The 25,030-nt window shown below is 52.3% G+C and overlaps 1 protein-coding gene across 1 annotated transcript in view; it reads left to right on the forward strand.

Annotated features, from left to right (window-relative positions):
• The window catches only part of C13H10orf90 (chromosome 13 C10orf90 homolog), a 174,478-nt gene that overhangs the window by 96,066 nt on the left and 53,382 nt on the right, over positions 1-25,030 (forward strand). Inside the window, exon 3 of the mRNA XM_066354881.1 lies at positions 24,398-24,489. Coding sequence (XP_066210978.1) covers positions 24,398-24,489 — 92 coding nt within the window. The remainder of the gene's footprint in view (positions 1-24,397; positions 24,490-25,030) is intronic.

A 25,030-nucleotide genomic window follows, 5' to 3' on the forward strand; every position in this document is an offset into this window, starting at 1 on the left:
AATAATAGCTCAGCATTTATCCTTTTCTAAAAGGTACTGCAGGCTTTATAAATCATTTTCCACACCAGAGATAAGAAGACCTAGCCTAGAAAGGGGCATCCCCACCAGTCACCTTGCCTGTGCTGATCAAGAAGGAGGGAGAGATACTAAATACATCACCAGGTGATTGGAAAGGCCCCCACCCTGTTGGCTGTGCACACGGCGGGACTGATGGGGCCCACGGGGGCAGGAGCCCCGCCCGGGAAGAATGACTTCAGAGTGGCTCTCCCAGGCCGTGCGCCACGCGATGACGCACTCACCCCACTGCAGAAGGATCGGTTCTGCTCTCGCTGCGTCCGGTGGCTGTGTAATTTCTCTACCCCTGATTCCATCATTCCTCTTTCTATCCATTTAAGATCATCTTTCTGTGAACGAACCACGGGCAGAGGGCAGGTGCCGAATGTCAAGGACTTGGCTGACTCTGAGAGGAAGGGGAAATGTAATTCCCACGTGTGCTGCGTTCTCAGTGGGGAGTGCGTCTTGTGGTTTATTTTTGTCAAGTGAGGTGTGTGGGAAGCACTGTACAGAGCTGCAGGTGTCATTTCAACGGATGACCCCCCAGCAGGGGGCGTGGCATGCCGCAGGGGGTGTGGCTTGCCGCAGGTGGATGCAGCCAAAGCCGGAGGCAGGTGATTGACAGGTTGGGAGTGGGAAACAGTCTCTCGTTGATGAATGGGCTTTACCAGACCTGAAGGACATATTAGATATATTCTGTTTTGTTTTGTTTTTTGGACATAACAGTTTCAAACCTCCCAAGGGCAAGAGTGTGTCACATCCCATGGGAATATCTGGTTGGGCTCCACGAGTGTTCTTGTTGTTTACTTTGAATTAGTTGGCAATATTTTTAAAATTTGGAAGACTTCCAGTAAAAATCAGGCATTGAGTTCCCCGTAAAAGACCAGGAGGTCCGGTATCTGGGCCTGTGCTCCCATCAGCTGAACTGCGAGGTGTCCACTCCGGCGTGTGGGGTGTGTGGAAGCGGGGCTCTCTGCTGCCCCAGCCCCAGCCCCCCGCCCCCAGCCTGGGCCCTGCGTCCACAGTGCTTGCCGGCTTTGGTGACCGCGGCACACAGCTGAGGGGAGATGACCACCTGGAGTACTGGCACACTCCGCCCTTTAGGGAAGGTCAAACGGACACCTGCTCTCAGAGTGTCTTTGACACTTTTATTTGAAAAGGGGTTTTCTTGAAAGTAATGGTACCACTAATGAAAATTGATTTTTCTTTCCAACAGTTTATTTCCCAGAGAACAAACAGGGGAGTTCTTAAGCACACGTGCTAATGGTGGGTAGCACAGGCATGGAGAAGTGAAGGCTATCACCTCCGGGGAAAGTGTCTCAGCGTAGCTCTGAGCCAGGAGCGGCGGGCCCGTCCCAGGGACGCGGTGGTGAGAGGCGGCTTCCACGTGGACTGAGAGGTGATGGGAAGGGGCCTGCTGTGCGGTCAGCCTCTCTTCCCCACGGTCCCCGTGCCCACAGCTGCCAGAGCCCTCGCCCCACTGGGTTATGTAGCATTGTCTATGAATGACCTACCTCCCCTTCCACAATGTCATCCCAGTGAGCGCCGGATAAAACCTCCCGTGTGCCGCCCACATGGGGCGGGCCCGGTGCAGTGCGGGCACTGTGTCTGAATGAACTCGACACGCCTTCCTCTCAGTGCCCCTTTGAGCAGGTGTGTGCGGCATCCCCCCTTCTCAGACTGGAGGGCCGGGGCACAGGGACACTCAGGTATTTGTCAGCGGGTATACATTATAATGCAAATGATATATTTTGTCACTTGTACTGCTGTGCAGGGTGGTTTGCACACATCACATATCTGTATTTTATTGGTGACTTAAGGGATGTTCAAGGGCAATTAGAGACCAAACGGTCCTTCAATTCCTTCTCCTGGGCTCTCGGAACCAGCAGCACCCATTTACCAGATTTTTATTTTTTATTTGTTTCAGTTTCTTAAAACTAATAAAGCGCCAGTGAATATACACATCTATCTTGCAGAATGGAATCCTAGAAGGGATACAAATGTATCACAAAGTATTTGCGTTTTAAACTTTGGTGGATGTTGCCAAATTTCCATCCCAAAATGCAGCAGTTTACTTTTGAGCCAAGAGCGTGGAGGGAACTCAGTTTCCCATGTCCTAATGCTGGATTAGTTTTTATACACGTGTGTGTGTGTGTGTGTGTGTGTGTGTGTGTGTGTGTACACTTGCTAAAGTAAGGGAAAGATTAAGCATCTCCCTGTTGATTTTAAATGAGGTGAAATTCACACGACAAAAACTGGAACCATTTGCAAGTGGACAGCTCGGTGGCATTCAGCACCCTGACAAGTGTGTGCCGCCACAGCCTGAATCTAGTTCCAGAGCATTTCAAACATTCCCCCAAACAGCCCTGTACCCAGTAGGCAGTGACTTCCCCTCCTCTCAGTCCTAGCAACCACTGATCTGTTTGTCTTTGTGAATCTTCTGCACATTTCATGGAGAGAGACTCCTACAACATGCGACCTTTCGTGTCTGGCTTCTTGTACAGAGCCTGACGTCTTTGAGGGTGTTGTGGTGGGTCTCAGGATATCACGCCTGTTTGTGGCTGCATAGTATTCCATCGTATGGACATGCAACAACTCGTTCCTCCATTCATTTGTGGATGGGTTGCTTCCACCTTTTGGTTTTTGTAAATAATGCTGCAGTGAACATTTGTGTACCAGTATTTGTCTAAGTACGGTTTCCAATTCTTTTGAGTATATTATATGGTCATATGGTAATTCTTTTTGAGGAGTTATCCATTTCATTTTACATTCCCAGCAGCAATGTGTGAGACTTGTCATTTCTCCATCTCCTCACCAATACCACTATTTTGTCTTTTGTTGGTTTTGTTTTTTGATTTTCTTATAATCATGCTGATGGATATGAAGTGTTATCTCATGGTGGTTTTGATTTGAGTTGCTTTAATGACTGATCATTTTGAACATCTTTTCATGTGCTTATTGGCTATTTGTATAGCTTTTTTGGAGAAATGTCCATTCAAGTCCTTTGCCCATTTTTAAGTAGAGCTGCTTGTCTTTTTGTTGTTGAGTTGTAAGAGCTTTTTATATATTCTGGGTTCTAATATATTCTAGATCCTAATCAGAGGTAATGATCTGCAAATATTTTCTACCATTCTGAAGGTTGTCTTTTCACTTTCTTAATAGTATCCTTTGATGCAGAAGGTATTGTTTTAATTTATTTAAACATTTTTTTTTAATTTATATTCTCCTAATTGCTGAAGGGCTCCAGCATCTTTTAATGTCTATGCTTCCATTGTATTTATTTTTCTGTGAAACACATGTTCAAATCATTTCCTCACTTTTCTATAATGTTTTCTTTTAATATAATCATGAGTTACTTTTATAGCCCGGGTAGTAATCCTTTTCATATTTTCTTCCAGCAGTGTTGCTTGTCTTTTAATTTGATACGTAATAACATTTGTCCTATAAAGGTTACTTGCTATTTTACAGTGCAGTTGTTCATCTTTTGTGGCCCCTGGGTATTTTGTCTTCTTCAAGAAGACTTTCAATATTATATTAAAAAAACATAGCCTTTTACTATTTTTTTTAATTTCACCCTTTTTTTAATGTTTACACCTTAAATTCATTTTCAGTTTAGTTTTGTGTGTGGCTTTTAATGTTATTTTATCCTCGAGTGAATTACCAATTGTATGTGCTATTCTATTCCGTTTGATTTACAATGTCCCTTTTTCATGATCCCAAATTATATGGGTGTCTTACTCTCTGTTTTATTCCCCCGATCTCTCCACCTTTCCCTTTGCTGAGACCACATTGTTTTAATTGAATACATTAAGTTTTTTGGGGTAGTGAGTGTAGCAATTAAAATTGCGCATTATTAAAATTGTCTTGGGTAGTCTCTCTTCCACATATATTTATGACCCAGGTTGTCAATTTTTTATTTTACTTGTTGTCATTTTTAAAATATGGAATTTATGGCTCTGGCCATTTGTCTTAGTGGTAGAGCATCGACTCGGAGGGTGGATGTCCCAGGTTCGATTCCTGGTCAGGATACACAAGAGAAGCACCCATCTGCTTTCCACCCCACCACCTCTCTCTCTCTCTCTCTTTCTCTCTCTCTCTCTCTCTCATCTCCTCCCCTTCTGCAGCCATGGCTTGATTAGAGCAAGTTGGCCCCAGGTGCTGAGATGGCCCCCTGGCCTCTGCCTCAGATGCTAAAAAGAGCTTGGTTGCTGAGCAACAGAGCAATGCCCCAGATGGGCAGAGCATCACCCCCTAGTGGGCTTTCCAGATGGATCCTGGTCAGGGTGCATGTGGGACTCTGTCTCTCTGCCTCCATTCCTCTGACTGAATAAAAAAATATATATATATATATGGAATTTATAAATTAATTTGGGCAGAATTGACTTTACAGTTTTGATTTTTTTCATCCAGAAACATGGCATGCCTCCTCATTTACTTCGTTTTTTGTTTGTTTTCATTTCTTGCAGTATAATTTTATGATTTTCTCGGTATAGATCTGGAATATTTTGTATTAGATGTATAAAAATCACCAAATAAGCATTATAGTTCTTTTGCTTCATTAAAAAAAATTTTTATTGTATCTGGTTTCAATATGGGATGATTTCATTTGCACCATATTTCTGGAGTGAATTTATTTCTGCAGCAGTTTGGCTAAAGGTCTGTGCAAATGGAAAGACCCCTGCCATGCATTTACTCACGTGATCCCATCTTCTACTCATGTGGCCGGTGCAGTGGGTATGAAACCTCCCCCCCCACCTCCCCACAACACCCCCCAGCATAATAGCGACTGCAGGCACGGCTGTGCACAGAAAGGCATCCTGGCATACCCTCTCCCCAGCTATTCATTTTGTTTGGTCACCAGGGTGACCTTGCTGGTGGTATAAATGCACCGTCCCCTGCCAGGGACAACGGTAGCTTCTCTGTTGCAGAACAGAACCCAAGCAGGAATGTTGAGCTCTAGCCGGAACAGCTTTGCGTCTCCTGCTAAAGACGCTCATGCAAACTGCCGTGGAGTTTGCTGAGTATTCCAGACGTGAAAAACACTTTCGAAATGCCTGCTCAGCTGTCAGGGCTCAGGGGCCTCCCCACCGGCCCACCCCACACCGCCTTGCTCAGCTCTGGGGTTGCGGGCTCTTTCTCCCCTAAGCGGAGGTTTAATAAACTTCAAAGCTAATTTCGCTCCAGGTTCAGCTTTCCGCATTGGAGGAGCAGTTCCTGGCTGCGGCTCAGAGGGCCCCACGCCTGCCGTCCACCTGTGAAATAGCTCAGGGCACCTCGTCTTCCTGGGCTCCCTGCCCTGTGTGGCAGCCAGCTCTGTGGTCAGCTGTTTGGGAGGAAGCGCCTCCTTCTGGAGCACAGAAAGGCAGGTCTAGAGGAAGCTGTGGTACTGAGCGGGGGGTGGGGGGTGAGCAGGGCCTCCCGGGCATTCCACCTCCAGTTGGAGTTCCAGCTCCTTTGCTTCGGAGCCGTGGGGTGCAGGACTGGTGACCCCACTTCTCTAAGCCACAGCTTCCGTGGGCGTTCAGGAGTCAGTCCCTGGGGACCTACAGCAGGAGGAGGTCACCGAGAAAGGAAGAAGACACACCTGTAACAGTATCTGGCCCATGGGAGACATTGGGATACATTTCCCAAGGCCGGCAAAACAAAGTCCCACACATTGGGTGGCTTAGACACAGTTATGCTCTGGAGGCCAAGAGTCCAAGATCAAGGTGTTGGCGGGGTTGGTCCTCTCTGCGGATATGAGATAAAATCTGGTCCATGCTTCCCCCCAGCTTCTGGGGGTTGGATAGCCATCTCTGGGGTTCCTTGGCTTGTAGAAGCCTCCCTCCATCTCCGCCATCCGGTTCACATGACATTCCCTCTTGGTGGGTGTGTGCATCCAAACTTCCCCTTTATATTGGGTTACCCCATCCTGCAGACCTCATTTTAACTTGATTACCTCTGTCAGGATCCTGTCTCCAGATGAGGTCCCATTTGATGGTGCTGGGGGTTAGGACTTTAATCTATGCATTTGGAAGCGGGAGAGATGCAATTCAACCCATAGCCAATAGTCAATAAATATTATCTGTTTCAAAATTGTCAATAATAAGTTAAAACCTGGAGAATTTCCTCCAGGTGAAGGAGATGGCATTTTCTCTGCTGGGCCATCCCGATTTCTGGAGCATCCAGAGACCTCTTTTAAGAGAGAAAGAATAGAATTCCGTTGTCACCCTGACTGGGCACATTGGCAGTTCCAGGTCAGCCGCGCTGCACACGGGGTGTGGGGCTCCCTGTTATTCATGTTGTTCCCTTAATGAGGATGTTCCGAGGGCAAGGCCCGGATGAGACAGGCAGGGGCGGGAGATGGCTGCTCTGTGGCTCGCGTGAGAGACAGGCGTTTCTGAATCTTGGCTGTTGTAAATAACGCTGCAGGGAACATCGGGGTGCGTTATGTTCTTTGGAATCAGCGTTTTGGGTTTCTTCGGATAAACTCCCAGAAGTGGAGTCCCTGGGTCATAAGGCAATTCCATGTTTAAGTTTTTTGAGGTAACTCTGTACTGCACAAACAGGTGGCCTGTCCCAAAGTACCTGGGTGGGGTGGGACATCAGTGTGATGGACGTGCGCCCTGGGTGTGCCTTGCAGGCTCTTCCCTGGGGAGGCTGATGCTCTGGTGCAGGAACGAGATGCCCCAGTGGGAGGGTGAGCCTCTGGCTGGGAGCTCCCAGTGGAGGTAAGGGGAGGGACGAGTGACAGAGGCCACCTCCCACAGTGGGTCCCTGCACTTCTCCTCCCTCCTTCTATGTGGATACCTCTTGGGGACTCCGGTGCAGTCCGGCTTCAGCTCTCATGGGCATCCTGGCCCCAAAGGAAAGGTGCCGCGTGGACCCCCGGGGTTGGGTCCCGCCCGGAGGACCAGCACTGCCCCTTTAGCCTGGCTCTCATTTAATTAGCTCTCAGACTTCATGGCAACTGCTTCATGTCTTAGCTTCGGCCATGGGCCAGAGACTCTCCACGCAGAGAGTGGTTCACAAAGGGAGCGTGATGCCCGCTTTCTGGCATCACACGGGGGGGGGGGGGGGGCACGGGCTCCGCAAGGTGAACGAGGCTGAGTCAGAGTTGGCGTCAGGTCCTCCAGTGCCCAAGTTTGTTTCTCCTCACTCTGTGCCCGCAGCACCAGGTCAGGCGGTGAGGAGACAAAGGCTGGGGGGTGGGCGGGGTGCACTGCTGGCCACAGGACAAGGCAGGAGAGCGCCCAGGAAGAGAGCACCCTGGAAGACAGCGCCACGGGGGGAGGGGGAGAGCGCCCCGGGAGGAGGGCGTCCGGGGCAGGGGGGGGCGCCCCGGGGGAGGGAGGACACCCTGGGAGCAGGGTGCCCCTGGGGGAGGGCGCCCCGGGGGGGAGGGAGGGCGCTCCGGGAGGAGGGTGCCCCAGGGGGAGGGCACGGGGGGGGGGAGAGCGCCCCAGGGGGAGGGGGGAGAGCGCCCTGGGGGAAGGGCATCCCAGGGGGGGGGAGAGTGCCCCGGGGGAGGGCGCCCCGGGGGGAGGGCGCCCCGGGGGGAGGGCATGGGGGGAGGGCGCCCTGGGGGGAGGGGGGAGAGCGCCCCGGGGGGAGGGCGTGGGGGGGAGGGCATCCCAGGGGGAGGGCGCCCCGGGGGGAGGGCATGGGGGGGAGAGCGCCCTGGGGGGAGGGCGTCCCAGGGGGAGGGCGCCCCGGGGGGAGGGCATGGGGGGGAGAGCGCCCTGGGGGGAGGGCGTCCGGGGGGGGAGGGCACCCCGGGGGGAGGGGGGAGAGAGCCCCTGGGGGAGGGCTCTGGCTTGTTTCCTCTGGGGGCAAAGCCTGCCCAGAGAAACAGTTGGAGCTGAGCCTTAAAGGATCAGGCAGGTGTCCCCCTAGTGGAAAGGGACTTCCTTCTGTGTTGCGAGGACTTAGGAAAGCTACGACTTTGACCTTCAGTTTTCAGAGCTGAGATGTGTACGATGTGGTGGGAGGGGGTTGGAGCACGGACCCACGTGAGTATTCTCTACATGCTGAGAGCAATCCCACAAGTCCACTGTTGGGGTTCCTGCTGGGCTCCTGTGAGGGTCAGCAATAGACTGCCACAGAGCATTTCCTCTGTGCTCACTCTGCCAGCGAGTCTTGACCCCACTTCTCAGGGGCTCGGTCTAGGGTGACACTGCTTTGATCAAGCCCGGGAAGGCCTCCAGGCCAGGGCTCAGAGAGCATAAGAGAGCTGTCTTCCCTGAGTCCCTGGGGCCAAGCAAGTGCCGGGGGTGGGGTGGGGAGAAAGATGCGGTTGTGACACCACCAGCCACCACCGGGAGGGGGACCTTGGAGCCCAGCCTCTGTGAGCACCAGGACCACCTGAGAGTTTGCCACAGGTCACGTTAGAGACTGGGCGGCTGGGAGGGAAGAGGAAGGGAAGCCTGTAGGCACGTCTCGGAAAGGAGGGCGTCTGCTCCACCTCTAGCACCGAGTTCTGACCAGGGAGCTAGGGGGCCTGGCTGTGGGGGGACAGGCCTGTGCTTCTCTGGCCACCAGCCAAACCTGTGTTGCTTTCAACCTGACAAGGGGAGGCTGAATATTTGGTAATTCCCCTGGATGTTGGGTCATCCGTCTTCTCATTATGAACTAGTCATAAGGCTCCCGTCCACCTTAGATCTATTTGCGAATATTTTATCCCAGACTGTGGCTTGCTTTGTTATTTTTTTTAAACAGTTTCTCCTCACGCGTGGAAGTTTTTTTCAACTGGGATGCAGTCTAATTTATCTCTTTTTTTTTCTTTTATGGTTATTACTTTCCGGTTGCTTGCGTGAGTACGCTTTGCCGACTCCTAATTCACAAAGAAATCCTGCTGTGTTTTCTTCTCAAAGCTTCTTTATAGTTTTAATTTCAAGTTCAGGTCTGGGATTTATCTCAAATGAAGTTTTGTGACTCGTGTGACGTAAGGGTGGAGGTGCTCCACACACACACACACACACACACACACACACACACACACACACACACCCCTAGTGTAGTAATCGGTTGGCACCGTTCCTGGGAGCAAATTCTCCTGTGAGCAGGACAAATTGACCCTGGTTACGTAGTGTGGCATTCGATCTACTGATCTCTTATCAAGAGTTTGTGCGTCTGCGTCTGGGTTTCTCAGCCTGTGCATTGATGACATCTGGGTGAGTCCCCCTGTGGGGTCCTGTGCATCACAGGATGTTTGAAGTAGTGTCCCTGACCTCTGTCCTATAGCTGCTGGTCGCGCCCCTCCCTTCCCACCAAGCCATGACAGCCCAGTGTTTCTGGACATTGCCAAATGTCCCCTGTGGGCCAGAATCACCCCCTGCCGAGAACTATCAGTCTGTGGTCAGGAGGGGTACGATCTGTAACTTTTCTTCCTTTCCTTTTTGTAATGTCACTGTCTGGTTTTGCTGTTAGGCCTCTGTTCTCTCCGGGGTTTTGTAGTATTGGCGTTATTTCCTCCTTAAATTTTGGGTAGCATTTATCTTTTCCAGATTTGCCTGAAGGCTGCCTGGAAGGTTTGGTTTTCTTCCAAATAGATAGTTTTCCTCTGCCCCAGACTCTCATTTCCCTGTCTCCCCTGGAACTGTCTGGGCCTGGCGTTCCCTATAGGAGAAGGTTTTTGATAATGAGTTCATTCCTTGGATAGCAATAGGGACACGAGGTGTTTCTGTTCCATCTTGTGTCGGCTTTGTATTGTCTGAAAGCAGTTTGTGCAATTTTTCCCCCTTTGTTGTTGCATTTATTCATGGAACGTTTATTGGTAATATTTCCATGTTTCCCCTTTTCACGTTTGTCAGCTCTGTGGGAATAACACCTCTTCCATTCCCGATAATGGCTGTTTGTGTTTCTAACTTAATGATTTTATTGATTCCCCAACCCCACTCCCCCCCAAAAAAAAAAACTCAAGAGCCTGCTTGGAGCAGGGCGGCTTCGCGGTCCCCCTGCAGAATGGCTGACCACCCAGCAGCTCAGTGTTTCCTGGGATCCGCAGCCTCGTCCGTTTCCGTGGCGTCTGCTCCCCGCCCGCCGGCAGCAGCAGTGGCCGTCCTGAGCCGGGCCAGCCGGGCGGTCCTCACTCGGTCTCACGTTCAGAGCCGCCCAGTCTGGCTGGACCTGTTTTTCAAACAGTAAACGCCGCTCTTCTGCTCTCTCCCCCCAAACAACACCCTTCTCGTCTCGTTCTTTCTCTTAGTTTCCCTCATCTGTCCATTCGGCATCGGCACCCTCTCCCGTCCGTGTCTCTGTCTGTCTGTCTGTCTGTCCCTCTGCTCTTTGCCTGGACACCTGAAAGGGCTCGGTCTTGATGCTCGCTCCTCCTGCCGCATTCCCGAGACCCGGTGGCCGTCCCGCTGAGGCTTCTCGGGCATCTCCCCGTGGTCCGCGGGGTCAGTGCGGGCGCCACGCTGGGGAGCCGCAGGAGAGCTGTGATTATTGAAGCTAATGCGTCCCGCCCCTCTCCTTCTCTAAAGTTCAAGCTCATTAGCGAGACTTCTTTCATCTCGTCATCCTTGTTTCCGGGGTCTGAGGAGCCGCACTCACGCTGCAATCCAGAGTGCCATTGTTGACTTGTAATCAGGAGCACCGTTAACCTCTGCGGGGACGGGACGGGCACGCAAGCGCCGGGAGGGCAACAGTTTGGGTGACTTTCGCCCGTTGCTCCGACTTTGGTGTCTAGACTGGCGCCTAGCTCGTGGTCCACGCTGTTAACTGTGTGCTGGCTGAAGAGATCAGTGGTGTGGGGTGCTTCCTCTGTGCCAGGCCACCAGCTGCACACTTTTGGAGTGTCTTCTCTCTTGGTTCTGCTAACAATCCAGTGACATAGATGGCAACACCCTTGTTTTGCAGAAGGGGGGAAATGAGGCATAGCGAAGTTAGGTGACTCGTCAGAGTCACACACTTTCTAAGTGGTCGAGCTAGATTCAAGTTCACGTCTGGGCACCGAGGGACAGTCTCTCGGCCCTACAGTGGTCACGTCACTGTCGTTGAAGGTGCCACCGTAGAAGACGCTGCCTTGCTGGAGTCTAAGAATCGCTGTCATCTTCTTTAATTCACTGAGGTAGGGGCTGAGGGGCATTATTAAGCATTTTTCCCCCCTGGAGAGTCTATAAAAAGACCAATAACCCAATTTAAAAATGAGTAAAAGATCTGAATGAACATTTCTCCAAAGAGGGAACACAAATGGCCACCAAGCACATGACAAGGTGCGTTACATTGTCAGTAGTTAGGGAAACGCAAGTCAAACCACCATGAGATGCTGCTTTAGGCCCACTAGGAAGACGGTAAGGACAGGGCCTGACAGGGACAGGTGTTGGAGAGATGGGGAACGGGACCCCCAGACTCAGCGGGGGGAATATAGAAAGGTACCACAGTGTGACAGTGACTCAGACGGTGGAGCTACCATATGACCCAGCCGTCCCACGCTTAGGTACATACCCATAAGCAGGAAAACCTATGTCCACGTGGAACCTGGTATACCAATGTTTATAGCAGTATCGTGCATTGTAACCAAAAATTGGAAACAACCCAAGTGTCCATCAGCTGATGAAGGGTTGCATAATCTCTGCTCTGTCCCCGCAATGGGAGTGTGCACGCAAAATGGATATTATTCAGCCACAGAAAGGAATGGAATTCTGACACACGCTGCAACATGGATGAACCTTGACTACGTGATGCTCATATGAAAGCCCACGTATTGTATGATTGCGTTTTTGTGGGGTTTTTTAGCGTGAGGGGTAGACAGACAGGGGCAGACAGACAGGAAGGGTAGTTGTTCATGGATCACTTTCTCATATGTACTTTCACTGGGGGGCTCCAGCTGAGCCAGTGACCCCTTGCTCAAGTTGGCAACCTTAGGTTTCAATTGTATGATTGCATTTATATGAAATGCCCAGAACAGGCAAATCCAGGAAACATATATTAGTTGATTCCAGGGACAGGTACAGGAGGGTGGGTGAGGTGTAATGACTAGCAGGCTATTTGGGGGGATGATGATGATGTGTTCTGGAATTAATAGTGGTGATGTTTACACAACTTTGTGACTATACAGAAACCATTGAATTATATACTTTAAAGGGTAAACTTTATGGCAAGAGAAGTATATCTCAATAAAGCTATTATTAAAAAAAAAATCAACTGGAGAAAGAGAGAGAGGAGCTCAGCCCAGCTAGACAGGATGTGGTTAGACCATGACTCCGCGGAGATCCAGAGATCTGGGGTCTTCGTCACGTGCCTGAGCGAGCCTGACTCTGCTCCTAGCTGGCAGCTTCTCCGGCAAGCCCCGCCCCCTCTGAGCCTCTGTTTCCTTTTCCTGTGATGTAGTCAGTGTGGACGGGCCAACATTTAAGGCAGCCTTCGATTTGGATGCACCTGTACCTGTCAGAGGACAGTTTCTCTGGTTCTGCCTAAGTTCAGGGACTGTTATAGCAGGAGGGGCCAGGTAGGGGACCGAGAGTGCCAGAATCTTTGCTGATTAAATCACAAAAATGGCAAAACAACACACACACACACACACCCAGCTGGAGAGGAGAGTGATCTGGTCCCTGCTGTCCAGCATGGCTGAGCAGGTGTGGAGAGGCCGCTCTGTTTTCTAATGAGGACAGAAGGCCGTGGCAATGGATGCATGAGCATCTCCAAGCTTGGGTTTTCCCTTGAATGCTGGCTCTCGGGTCTGGTCCGGTGACAACGCTCTCTCCCCGGACCCCCGAGGTGCAGTGGGTGGCTAATGCCTCTTATGAAGAGCGATTTAGGCCATGGAGCATGCAGACGCCTCACCCACCTCCTTTGTCTAGCCCTCGGCGGAAGGCCGTGGTCACCTCTGCAGGCTTCTGCTCCAGGCTCCACACGGGCTCCGGCCAAGTCAGCCAAACACACGTGTAACCAGAAGCCGCACAGACCCACAAACAGCAGCCGGGCTGCCCCTCGCACAGGAGAGGAAATTCACGCTGACATTTTATGAAAATATTTTTGCGGCTTGTTTACATAATGAACCTGTGCTGACAGCTCCTCTCGGTCTCCCTGGAGCGTGTGGCTTTGCAGCTGGACCGGATGTAGCTGCAGGCTCCTCTCCGCTGGAGGTTGCACAGGTGACCCACTTTTCTTCCCAGAGTGCTGGTGGCTACCCAGCCCTGAATGACAGGCCGACAGTCCCGCCTCCCTCGTCCTGCAGATCGCGGCCTTGGCCGCGGAGTGGGATCACAGTGTGGCCAGGGCCTGATCTACAGAGGACCCCGGGGGTCTCTGTCTGGTCACTGCTGTCATTATCAGGGGTCCAGTGTTCTGCCACCAACCTGCCCGGGTTGTGTCTGAAATCAGACCACTCCATGACATTCAATGCAAGGGAGTAAAGGTTCTTGCTCGGCAAGTCGGATGCTCCTTGCAGAAGGGATCACGATGCAAACACTGCCGTTTCCGCTTTTTAAGAGACGCATGCTGAAGTGGAGAGGCCATCGCCTCACACACAGCCTCCCCCCTAAGGTCCCCCGCACCCCGCACTCCAGCCATCACAGGTCCGGCCCCAACGGTGAAGCTAGAGGCGTCCTGGGGGCCGTGTAGGCCCCCACCCTGTGTCACAGCTGCAGAGGTTGAGCCCAGGAGCCGGGGCTGACCTGCCCAAGGTCACAGCTGAGCGGGCAGGCGGGCACAGAGCCTCTGTCCTTACTGCCCATCTGGTCTCTTCCGCCATATTGTGCTGTGTCCCTTTTAGGGCCGGAAGAAAGGGGAAGCGTCCTCTTTTAACCTCCCTCACGGCTTGCTGACCGCCCGGGCCCTCTGCCCGGTGAGGCTGCACGTCGCTGGGAGCCCAGAGGAGCTCACGTTCCCACCACGCAGACCTTGGTTTTCTCCGCCTGCCCGCACCCAGCCCGGGAGCCAGAGGTGCGTTTCCTCCCTTGCATGACGTTGAAGCCCACCTTGAAGGCTCTGTGGTTCCGTGACAGATGGCACCTGTGCCCCACAGCTGACCTCTGTCAAGGACAGAAAACAAGACCTCCAATCCCTCCTTCTCCCACAGGCATGGGGGTGACTTTTCTAAGATGCCTTTCAGGTGGTCACTAAAATCACCCACGGGTCTCTCTTTGCCCCACCAACCTCTCACAAAAAGGACTCTTCATGTTGGCTAAGAAAATATTAAAGACCAAGACAGGACCCCACGGTGAAAGGCCAAAGACAAGCTGGAAGACAGAACGAAAAGCAGGGGCGCGGATGTATGTGCACAGCCGTGTTCACAGCAGCCTTGCTCGCGACAGCTGAAGGCGGAAGTGACCCAAGTGTCCATGGACAGGTAGATGGATAGCGAAAATGTGGCATGGCCATACAATAGACTCTTTTTTTTTTTTTTTTACAGAGACAGAGAGAGAGTCAGAGCGAGGGAGAGATAGGGACAGACAGACAGAAACGGAGAGAGATGAGAAGCATCAATCATCAGTTTTTCGTTGTGGTACTTTAGTTGTTCATTGTCTGCTTTCTCATAAGTGCCTTGACCGCGGGCCTTCAGCAGACTGAGTAACCACTTGCTCAAGCCAGCGACCTTAGGTCCAAGCTTTGCTCAAACTAGATGACAGCCCGTGCTCAAGCTGGCGACCTCGGGGTCTCAAACCTGGGTCCTCTGCATCCCAGTTCGACACTCTATCCACTGAGCCACTGCCTGGTAAGGCACGATAGACTCTTTCTTATTCAGCTTTAAAAAGGGAAGGAAATTCTGACACCCGCTACCACCTGGATGAACCTGGAGAACATTGCACTAAGCGGAGGAAGTCAGTCACAAAAGAACAAATGCTGTGACTGCACTTCCATGAGGTCCCTAGAGTGTTCCGGTTCAGACAGAAGGAAGCAGAGTGGCAGGGGCCAGGGGCTGGGGGCGGGGGGGGGGGGGGACGGGAAGTTGTTATTTAATGGGTGCAGAGTTTCAGTTTTACAAGATGAAAAAAGAGGTCTGGACGGGGGTAATGGTTCCATGACAATATGAATGAACTCAATGCCACTGAAGTAGACACTTAAAAAATGGCAAAGAGGGTTTTATGTGTAAGAAAAAAATGACAGCCATTAGAAGTGATGGTCAGATCTACCTTGTGTTGTTTAAAGTCTCATCTTGGTCCCAGTTCCCTATGAGGGCTACTGGGCTCTCCACCTTTGTGACCTCAGCACCTCGGGCCCACAAAGCATTGGAGACTCCATAAATGATCACTGAATTGGGCACAATCGTGTGGCACGGTCACATTACTGCTGTGCCCACGGGCTGGGCACCGTGGTCTACTAATAATACAGGCTCCTCTGCACAGTCCTTGCATGCGGCGGTCTTACCCCATCCTCCAGCGGAGATCCCTGCTCCAGCCACATGACAGGCAGGCCTGGGAGCCATACCGGACACCGAGGGCCAGAGGCACGGTGCCTCAGTTTCCCAGCATTTCAGAAATCAGCTACAGCCCCAAGTTGCTACAAAACTAGGATTTTAAAACAATCTCATTGTGTGCCATAGTTTTCAGAGAGAGATGAAAATTATATGTAAAACCGTGGCTTTCAATACATTCCACATTGTCCAGACCCCTTGTGTGGCAGGCACTGCGCGGAGCCCAGGACAACCCGGATGAACGTCATTTCAGAATCCCCCACCTACAATGCCTGTCAGGGCACCTCTCTGACCAAGGGTCTAACAGAGGCCCATCCGAGGTTAGAATGTGATGGCACCAGGTGGTACCCTGACCTTAATGCCAACCCCGTGCTGCTCTATCAGGTTTCTAAAGCTTTGTAGCTGTCATCAGCATCTACAGAGCCCTCTCCCCATTCCCTCTGTATACAGGATCATTCCTATCGCAGACGCTCAGCCTGGGGCTCCCGGGGCCCGTGACCTTGGGCAGGCTACTGACATGCGGCTCTGCTGCCTCATCTGCAAAATGGTCATAGTGCCATCCTCACAAGAGCCGCTTGGAGCATCCAAGGAGACACCACTCATATCCAGGTGTGTCTTTCGGTGAGAACGCAGCGAATGTTAGTGGTTCTGCAGTAATAGTGGTATTGACCAGGCTCAAAGCACCTTGGGAGTAGGCGGTGACATTCACGTTGGTCCCGTGTTGGTGAAATTGCTCACACAAACATGTGCTGTCCTTGCGTATAATGGCCCGTGCCTACCCGAGGGGGTGAACTGCTCCCCTCATGAAACGGTGCGTTGCGTGTGGAAGGCAAGGAGCTATGCCGCGTGGCCCGTCCCCTTTGGTCTTGGCTGTTGCGAACTCACCCGTACAGATCCATCCCTGCCAAGGCCATCTGTTGCTCCGGCTTCACGGTTCAATGATCTCTCCACTTCATTACGTGCTGCTTTCTGAAAGAAAAAAAAAATCAGTTTCACTGTTTCACTGGTTTTTATCTGTGTGGTTAATTACAAGCTCCCTCCAACGTGGATGGGTATAAATTATAAAACAATATTCATTATAATTTAGTGGTAAAGCTGTTTTATTAAAATGCATAAAAACCAGTCGGTCTTGTAAATTGCTTGCGTGGTCCACAGACTGTCTCATCACCCAATTTTTTTTTTTTTTTTTTAGATGAACCGGTTGGCACAGATCGGTTCTAGGTATTGCAAGTAGGTTAAACAGCCTGACCTGTGGTGGCGCAGTGGATAAAGCGTCAACCTGGAAACACTGAGGTTGCCGGTTCAAAACCCTGGCTTGCCTGGTCAAGACACATATGGGAGTTGATGCTTCCTGCTCCTCCCCCTTCTCTCTCTCTCTCTCTCTCTCTCTCTCTCTCTCTCCCCCCCCCCTCCTCTCTAAAATGAATAAAACAATAACAACATAATGCTTTGTAGCAAGTAGGTTAAACAAATTAACGTTGTGCTGGTGTCTCGATGTATTTTAATACCCGAAAATCTTGGACCTGGTGAAAAGTCTGCTTGATAAGAGATCGAGTATCCTCGCGACCCGGGTGGACCGTGACAACGTTCTGAGTCGTCGGGGAGATGGGGAGAAAGGCGTATCTGACAGGAGGCCGTCGATCAAACGGTTCTTTGTCACCCTGAACTGTGCCCTGCAGAAGGCCAGCCTTGCTTTCTCTTGTCCAAGGGGCCTCTGATCTCAGAGTCAGAGCGATGCCTTCTGCTCCTGCTCAGGAGAAAGGGCGGGACGGGGGACAAGCCCCCCGTTGCCGCGTAAACATTCTGGCGACGTCATCACAGGTGGAAGAACGCCTTGAGGTTCCTCAGGGCAGGACGGAAGGGGGGGCGGACTCACTCTGTCCCAGGGGGGTTACAGATGTAACCCGTGGCTGAGTGTCCCTCTCTTTGCTCCTCACATCCTTGTCCTTAAAAGACCTTCAAAACCGAGTGCAATGTTTGTGAAGCGCCAGCGGGGTACGTTCACACTGCCCGGGGAAGGTATGTCCTCTCCTTTCCCTACAGATGTAATTCCTGGTCAGAGTACACTGGATTTGTTTGGTCAGCACTCAGCATCTTCAGTAGGCCAGGCCGTTGTGCTGGGCTTGTGGGGGAGGGGCGGTGGGTAGGACAGCTTCTAAAGGTCTTGGTCACCTCGGGGAGCCTGACTCACAAACAGATCATTACAGAACAGTGTCTTCAGGCTGCACCGGTCACGACAGGCTGTCAGGGTCACCGTTATAGGTTGAACTGCATTCCCCTTAAAAGACAATGTTCAAACCCCAACCCTCGATTCCTGTGAAGGTGACCTTACATGGAAATAGTCTTTGCAGATGTCATCCAGATGAGATCTCACTGGATCAGGCTGAGCCTTAAATGCAATGTCTGGTATTCTCATAAAGACAGAGAAATTTGGGGACACGGAGAGGGACTCTGGGGAGGTGGCCAGGTGACAATGGAGGCGGAGCTGACCGTTATGCTGCCTTGTATGAGCCAAGGGACACTAAGGTGGCCAGTAGCCAGGAGGAAGAGGCAAGGGAGGCTCGCCCCTGGCCCTTCAGAGAGAACATGGACCTGTGGGCACCTGGGAGTCAGGTTTCTGGCTTCTGGGACTGTTGGAGAATAAGTTCCTGGTATTTTAAGCGACCTTGCTGGTGGTGACATGTGATGGCAGCCCCGAGAAAGGACCACAGGCACCCCACAGGTCAGAAGACGCGAGAGGGAGGGTCGGACTGAGAAGCCCTTCTAAGATCTTGAACTACATCAGAAGGTGAGGCGAGAGCCTGATCGGGAAACCGGGAAGATGGCGCCCCAAATCAAAGACCCAGGGCACTGAAGCTGGCCACGACTGGGAAGCATACAGAGAGCCTTGATTGAAAGTGTCCTGTCTGATCACCTTGAGCCCCAGGGTCCCTTACACCTGCACTCAGGTTTTTTCTGGGCCCTCTTCTGCAGCAGAGTTTTCAAAGGAGCATGGGTGACCCCCATAGGGTCACTAACTAGCAAATGTCAAAAGGACTCAGGGGGAAGCTGCCTGGAGACGAGGCTGGTGGGGTCACCAGCTTGACTGTCACCTTGCTGAAACCAGCGGCAAAGGGAAGGCTGGCCTGCTGGGATGGAGCAGAGACGCTTGCCCAAGATAAAGCAAGCCTGGGCTTTCAGCTGGACGCTGGAGGTGAGGGAGAGGGTGGAGTGTAGAGGGGGTCACCTCGATTTATAGTGGGCGCTGGGAGGGTACTCACCGAGGTAATGGCCACAGCTGGGGTTGGGGGGAGAGGAAGTGGAGGAGGGGTGGGTGTCTCACAGGGCGATGGTTGTTTCTCTTTTGGAAGGAGATAGAGTTTGAGGGACTTGGAAGCAGCCAGGTCTCAGTGCCGGTGTTCGCGGTGAGAGCTGAGTCCATCCTTGGCATTGGTTTATGAAGGAAACGAAGGCCACACGGGAGTGAAAGTTGGTCAGAGGGCCCAGAGGGTGAACTGGGGGTCAAGAAGAGAACCCACAATAGAAAGCAAGACACAGCCACCAGGAGGGAGGAAGCCAGGAAAAAGACCACCTTGTTTCAGAGCCAAAGATGGAAAGATTCCTCAGGGACGTTGGGGTCGCTAACAGCGTCTGGTCTCACGGAGATGTGTCGTTTCCCCTCAATCGGAGAAGGGACGGTCTCCGAGAAACTTCCGTGTTAAGGGGTCTGTTAACGGAGTGTTGGACGTTCAGGGTGAGACTTGCCTCATCTAAGACTGGGAACAAGGGATATGTCTACCACCCAGTAGGCGGGGACGTGAGCACATCCGCTCTGTCCCCGGCACGGACGGTCCAGAGAGGAGAACAAGGAAGCTTACAAACTCTCCAGAGGAGGCTGAGCAGCTGTCATCCGCACTTGACTCTGACAGATTGATTCATCAGGCCGTGCATGATGTTGCCTGTCTGCTGTCTTTGTAGAGACGGTTCAGGCAGGACTGGGAGCCCACGGGGCTGTGTGTGACTCTGTGCTGTCCTCTGCTGTGCACAGTGTGCTCCTTGCCCCTCCCTGAGTGTGCTGGGGCTTTCTGCTTTACCTGGCCACATCCCCACCTTTCCCTCTGACTTCGGCTTGGGCCGCACCCTCCACCCATCCCTCTTCCACTTGTGTCTAAATCAGGGGTCCCCAAACTTTTTACCCAGGGGGCCAGTTCACTGCCCCTCAAACCATTGGAGGGCTGGACTATAAAAAAAACTATGAACAAATCCCTGTGCACACTGCACATATCTTATTTTAAAGTAAAAAAACAAAACGAAAGTAGTACTGTACGTGAGCGACACCTTGCTTTTGGCGCCACATACAGTACTCCAGGAGCACAGGGTGGATCCCGTGCTCCTCTCACTGACCACCAATGAAAGGTGTCCCTTCCGGAAGTGTGGCGGGGCTGGATAAATGGCCTCGGGGCCGCATGCAGCCTATGGGCCATATTTTGGGGACCCCTGGTCTAAAACCACCCCACTCTGCAAGGCCATTTCGAGATCCCCGTCCCAAACCTCTGCTGGGTCCCTCAGCTGGCAGGGTTCTCTTTCTGTGGCTTATTGAGACCATGACAGGTCAGAGAGCCATGACTTCCTCTAGCGTCGTGGGAGAGGAGAGCTGGTCACCGGCCTTTGGCTCTCAGCCCAGGGCCTCCGAGCCCCTGAGTGGCTGTGTGAATTCCTGTTCAAGCACCCCTTCCCCAGGAAGGAAGTCGGGGCTCTGAAAGAGCCTGACTCAGGGCCTCGTGATGCACTCACTAGCTGCTGCTCAGGATGCTTGGGGCCCCTGGGAAGAGGCTCAGAGCGGGTGGGGCAGGGCGGAGGAGTGGCTCAGGCCAGTGGAGACAGAAGCAAGTTCAATCCTTCTATTTCAGGGCAGAGACCCTCTTGAGACGGGCGAGGGCGTGGGCCCCTCTCCCTGGGGCACAGAGGACCAGAGCACTGGGCACTGAGCGCCACCAGTTCCTAACCAGCAGTGGCTGGCGGTCAGCTGGGCTGATGTCTCATTTGTTCCGGAATAAAAGCGAGAATGCTGTCCTTCAAGGGAGCTTCCTGCGAGCTGAAGCCATTGGTGAGGAGCCGTACTCCAATCCTGAGTGTGGTTTGCGAAAAGCCATGCCACGGTTTTAAATCGAAAGCGTGCTGGTCCCCCGCTGGGGCCTCCATCTCGTCCTTGTCAGGGGAGCTCGGTGGGAGAACCGGTGTGCTCCCGGATGTGAGCTGCACCAGTGTCCTCCAGGAAGGCACGGGTGTTTCCAATTCAGTTGGTGGGGCCCGAGAATGTGCGTTTCTGACAAGTTCCCCCTGATGCTGACGCTGCTGGTCCAGGGGTCCCCCTTTTGAGAGCCTGAGGCAGGGATGGGGGGCTTGTCAGAGGGGGCTGCCCTTCAGGGAAGAACCGTGAGCCTGTTCAGGAGGCCCAGTGGGGAGGAGAAGAGCTGAGCAAGGCCGTGGTCTCAGGGAGCGTCTGGCCTTCAGTTCACACTCTGTGGTGTAAACGACAGAGCGGTCCTGGCTTCTGAACCCCTAAGACTCACCACGGTCTGTGGTCTGATGTGATAAAAGGCTCAGTCTCCCACAGAACAAGGCCTGAGCCATTGACAGCAACCCCCCCCCCACCCCAAGGCTGTGGGATAGGACCCTCCTGGCCCCCACCACAAGGGAACAGGGCGAGAAGCATGAACTGTCACTCCAGGTTCCAACTTCACAGAGAGGGATCCTGAGATCAACGAGGCTATATAAACTATGCAAAGCCACACAACTAGAATGTGGACCGGGGCTGCCGGGTCCTGCGACAGAGCTCTGTCCAGCCTGCCCGTCCTCTGACCGCTTCCTTCTTAAGCAGGACAGTTTCTCGATGCAGAAGGGCGTTAGCTCAGTGAGAGACAGTCAGAGCCCCCTTCAGATTTTCCAGGGTCGAGCAGGCGCTGGGTGACTTTGAGGCAGAGCTCCGGTGAGGGGCGCTGCGAGGCAGCGGGCAGAAGGACGGCCCCTGTGGCCCCTGGGAGAGCGCTGGGATAGACCGGCTCCCCCTGGCCGGGCGGGCTGCCTCCTGTCCTTGCCTTAGGATCTCTTCCAGAAACCAAGGCCCCGTGTCCTGGTTTCTGCTGTTTTCTGCATTGGAGACATGAACTCCCTTCCCGCCGGGAAACTGACCCACCCCAGCCGATTCCTGGTCTCTGTCATCTCTTCATTCCGTGTAACCGCCCTAGGGGACGGGACTTAGGTCGCTTCTGACACATGGGGAAGTAAGACTGACAGTTTAAGTAACTTGCCCAAATTACTTAAATTGCCCAAGTGGTCAGCGGCAGAGACGGGCTTGAATCAGTCTTTCTTCCGCCAACGACTTTGTTCCTAACCACTCTGAGACTTCACCTCCTGGTGTCTTTCGGGGACATTACTCTATCAGGCACCCTTGCATGTGGCTTTAGTCGCTCCTCAGTTTCACTAGAGAATAGATTTATGACTCATAAGTCACGCCTTGACTAATACTGTGAATTCTCTCAGGCATTAAAAAAAAATTTTTTTAACATTACAATTGTGGCTCATGAGTTTTTGATTCCTTTTCTTTCAATAAGCGTCATATTATAGTCCTTTGTCATGTTGCTGCATAAACTTTCGGTTCGTCACTTTAAAACCCGTACATTTCATCCAGTGTCTCTACGTGTCTCCCCAGCTAGTATGTGATGGGTGCAATGATGATCCGCTGAAAAACGTCCACGTGCTAATCCCCAGAATGTAGCCTCCATGGCGGAGGGACTTGCCAATGGGATTGGGAACCTTGAGATGGGGAGGTGATGGTCCTAGATTATCCGGCGGGTCCAATGTCATCACAGGGGTCTTTATCAGAGGGGAGACAAGAGGGTCGGAGAGAGGAGGAGGCGTGTTGATGGCAGCAGAGGCAGGAGTGACGTGGGACCACAAGCCAGGAGACTCAGGCGCCCGTGGAAGCTGGACAAGGCAAAGAAATGGACCCTGCCCCAGAGGCTCTGGAAGGAGCAGCCCTGTCCACACCTTGGTGTTAGCCTGGTGGGAGTCATGTTGGGCTCCCGACCTCCAGGACGATAAGATACTGTGTTTGTGTTGTTTAAACTGCTGAGTGCGTGGTCATTTGTCACAGCCACTGCAGGATGCTCACGCACAGCCCTTACCAGTTGGTCACGGCAGTCCCCTTCTCCCCGGAAAGGACACTACTTCCTGGGAGCTCACGTTCACTACATGTTGTCATGTTCCAGGCGCTGTGCTACGTAAAGACTACTGAGGTGACGTTATCTTTCTCAGGAGTGCTGGGAGGTGTACACTGTCTTTATCTCCATTTCACAGCCAGAGTGACTTGCCCAACATCACACATAGCTGGAGACCCTGGGACATGGTGATCTGATTCCAGTGACCAGTGATGGTGTGGTGGCAGTGACCACCTCGGGTAGCGTGGGGTGGGGAGCTGCCACCATCCTGCTCATTAACAGTCATAACCGGCGCCGTTTATCAAGCATTAACCCCGCCCACATCGCACCCCGGGTCCCAGTGGGCAGGCTGGGGTGGGCAGGAGGTGGTGTCTGCATTTTGTGAATGAAGAAGCTAGAGAGGATGAGGACTCATCCTCAGGTGAGTGTGGGGCCGAGCTGGGGTGCAGACCCAGGTCCGGCGGGTCCCCAGAGCCTGCGCTGACTCCAGCTCCGTTGTCCATCCCCGTCGCACACCGGCTCTGCACGGCGACCGCGTGGTCTTCCAGGTCTCCCGCTAGCATTGCGCGGGGAGGGATCTGCACACAGCGTCTTGGATGACTGTCTCTGTCACTCGGAAGCAGGTGTCGGTGGAGGCACAGCCACCTGTCTGGGGTAGAGCTAAGGGGGCTCCGTCATCACCCATGAACAAGATGAAACATCAGCAGGCTTTGGATGGGTCAGTAGTGGCCCTTGAATCTCCCTCGAGCCATGTCCTAATCTCTATGCAAAGCTGCCAAACTTTGAAAATACTGTAGAATGTTCTCCCTATAAAAATCTTTAAAAGATATCTTAAAAACAAACAAACAAAAACAACCTTTTGATCAATGCCTGCTTTGTCGTCTGTTACCAGCTCTGGCAGTTGGGGAACTCTTCTTTGCAGGCTTTTGAAAAAGCATTTCTCCCAGACTATTTGAATTGTGAAGGCAAAATTGTTACCCTGGGCTGGGAGATGGGGCCACACAGACTCTCTATAGAGAGTTTGACTTATGTCCCTGAGTTAGGAACAGAACACCAAGGCGGAGGTCACGATATAGCCTGGCCGCATCGAAGTGCGTGTTTGCTTCTGTCCCGCGCTCGGTGGGGCGCGCAGGGCAGGCATGTGGATGGACGGATTCCAGAGGGCTCTGTAGACTTGTCCACGGTTATCAGGCTAGCCAATGGCGAAGTCTGGACTATAAGCTGGGTCCTCCAGTTCTTGGTCCACTTGCCGGGCACTTGGACTGGACCCTGAAGACATTCTCTGCCTCACCGGGTCCCACGTTTATGTGGAGGGCTGTCCACTGTGTCTCATTTCCCATATCACAGTATTCTCATAAAAGCATCCTCAGATATTTCAAAGTGTTTCTAATATTTGTGTCCGAGTCGCTCGCCACTCCTTGGAGAATGGTTGCCTTTGGAGGCCTGATGGGAGCTGGTCTTGCGTTTCAGTCTCTCTGACGCCTGGCGGGGTGGGGAGGTCCAGAGGGGTGATCCTCTCCTCTCCAGGGTGCAAACCCAGGACACGGCTGAATGTGAGAAGGCAGGACCCGTTTAATTATTACCAAGTCTAGGGCCGTGAACAGCAGTGCAAAGAAGGAACCATGTAGCCTAACGAGAATAACAACCTCTGAGAACCCAAGTGGACAGGGGGATGGTGGAAGGAATGAGGAAGTAAACAAGGCTTTACCTGAGGAGGTGACCATTGCATTTTATTGTAAAGTGATAGTCTCCACTGTATCTTTTTTTCCTATGCTAAAAAGTAGCAATGTTATCTCCTTTTGCGTAGGATTACGGGACCACCAGTACGGCACACAGGATCCAATTGCCCTTGAAAATCTCGAGTCTGATGTTACAGAGAAGAAATCTGACTGCACTGAGGTAATATATGTTTCTAACGTCTAGGCTAGTCAGCAAAACGGAGCCAACTATGAAAGGTGATCACTGGCCTCCTCCTCAGGATGTATTCGCAATTTATTATGCTTCGCAAAAAAAAAAAAAAAAAAAAAAAAAAAATCAAAAAAAAAATCGAGGTAACGTGGCAGGAGCCCTCCCCACGGTGGCTGAGATCTGCAAGACCCCGGTGTGTAACTCGTGGGTTCCGTGGTCCCATTAGAGTCTTCCCTGGCAGTTTGCAAACTTGCTGTGTCACAGGAGGGCATTACTGATGGCATCTCAGTCTTCAGCCGAAATTGATCCGCAGAGAAGGGTGCTGTAGCATTTTGAAGGTGGAGAAGCGGTAATTTGAAATTGAACAGCTAGTTCAGGGTGCTCTGACTGCAAAAAGTGTCAGTGGTCTCAAATTGGGAAGAAAATAAAAGGTCATATACATTTTTTCTTTTTAGCCAGAGAGACAGAGAGAGAGAGAGTCAGAGAAAGGGACAGATAGGGACAGACAGCAAGGGAGAGAGATGAGAAGCAT

This window comes from Saccopteryx leptura, chromosome 13, assembly GCF_036850995.1.
Source record: "Saccopteryx leptura isolate mSacLep1 chromosome 13, mSacLep1_pri_phased_curated, whole genome shotgun sequence".
Lineage (NCBI taxonomy): Eukaryota > Metazoa > Chordata > Mammalia > Chiroptera > Emballonuridae > Saccopteryx > Saccopteryx leptura.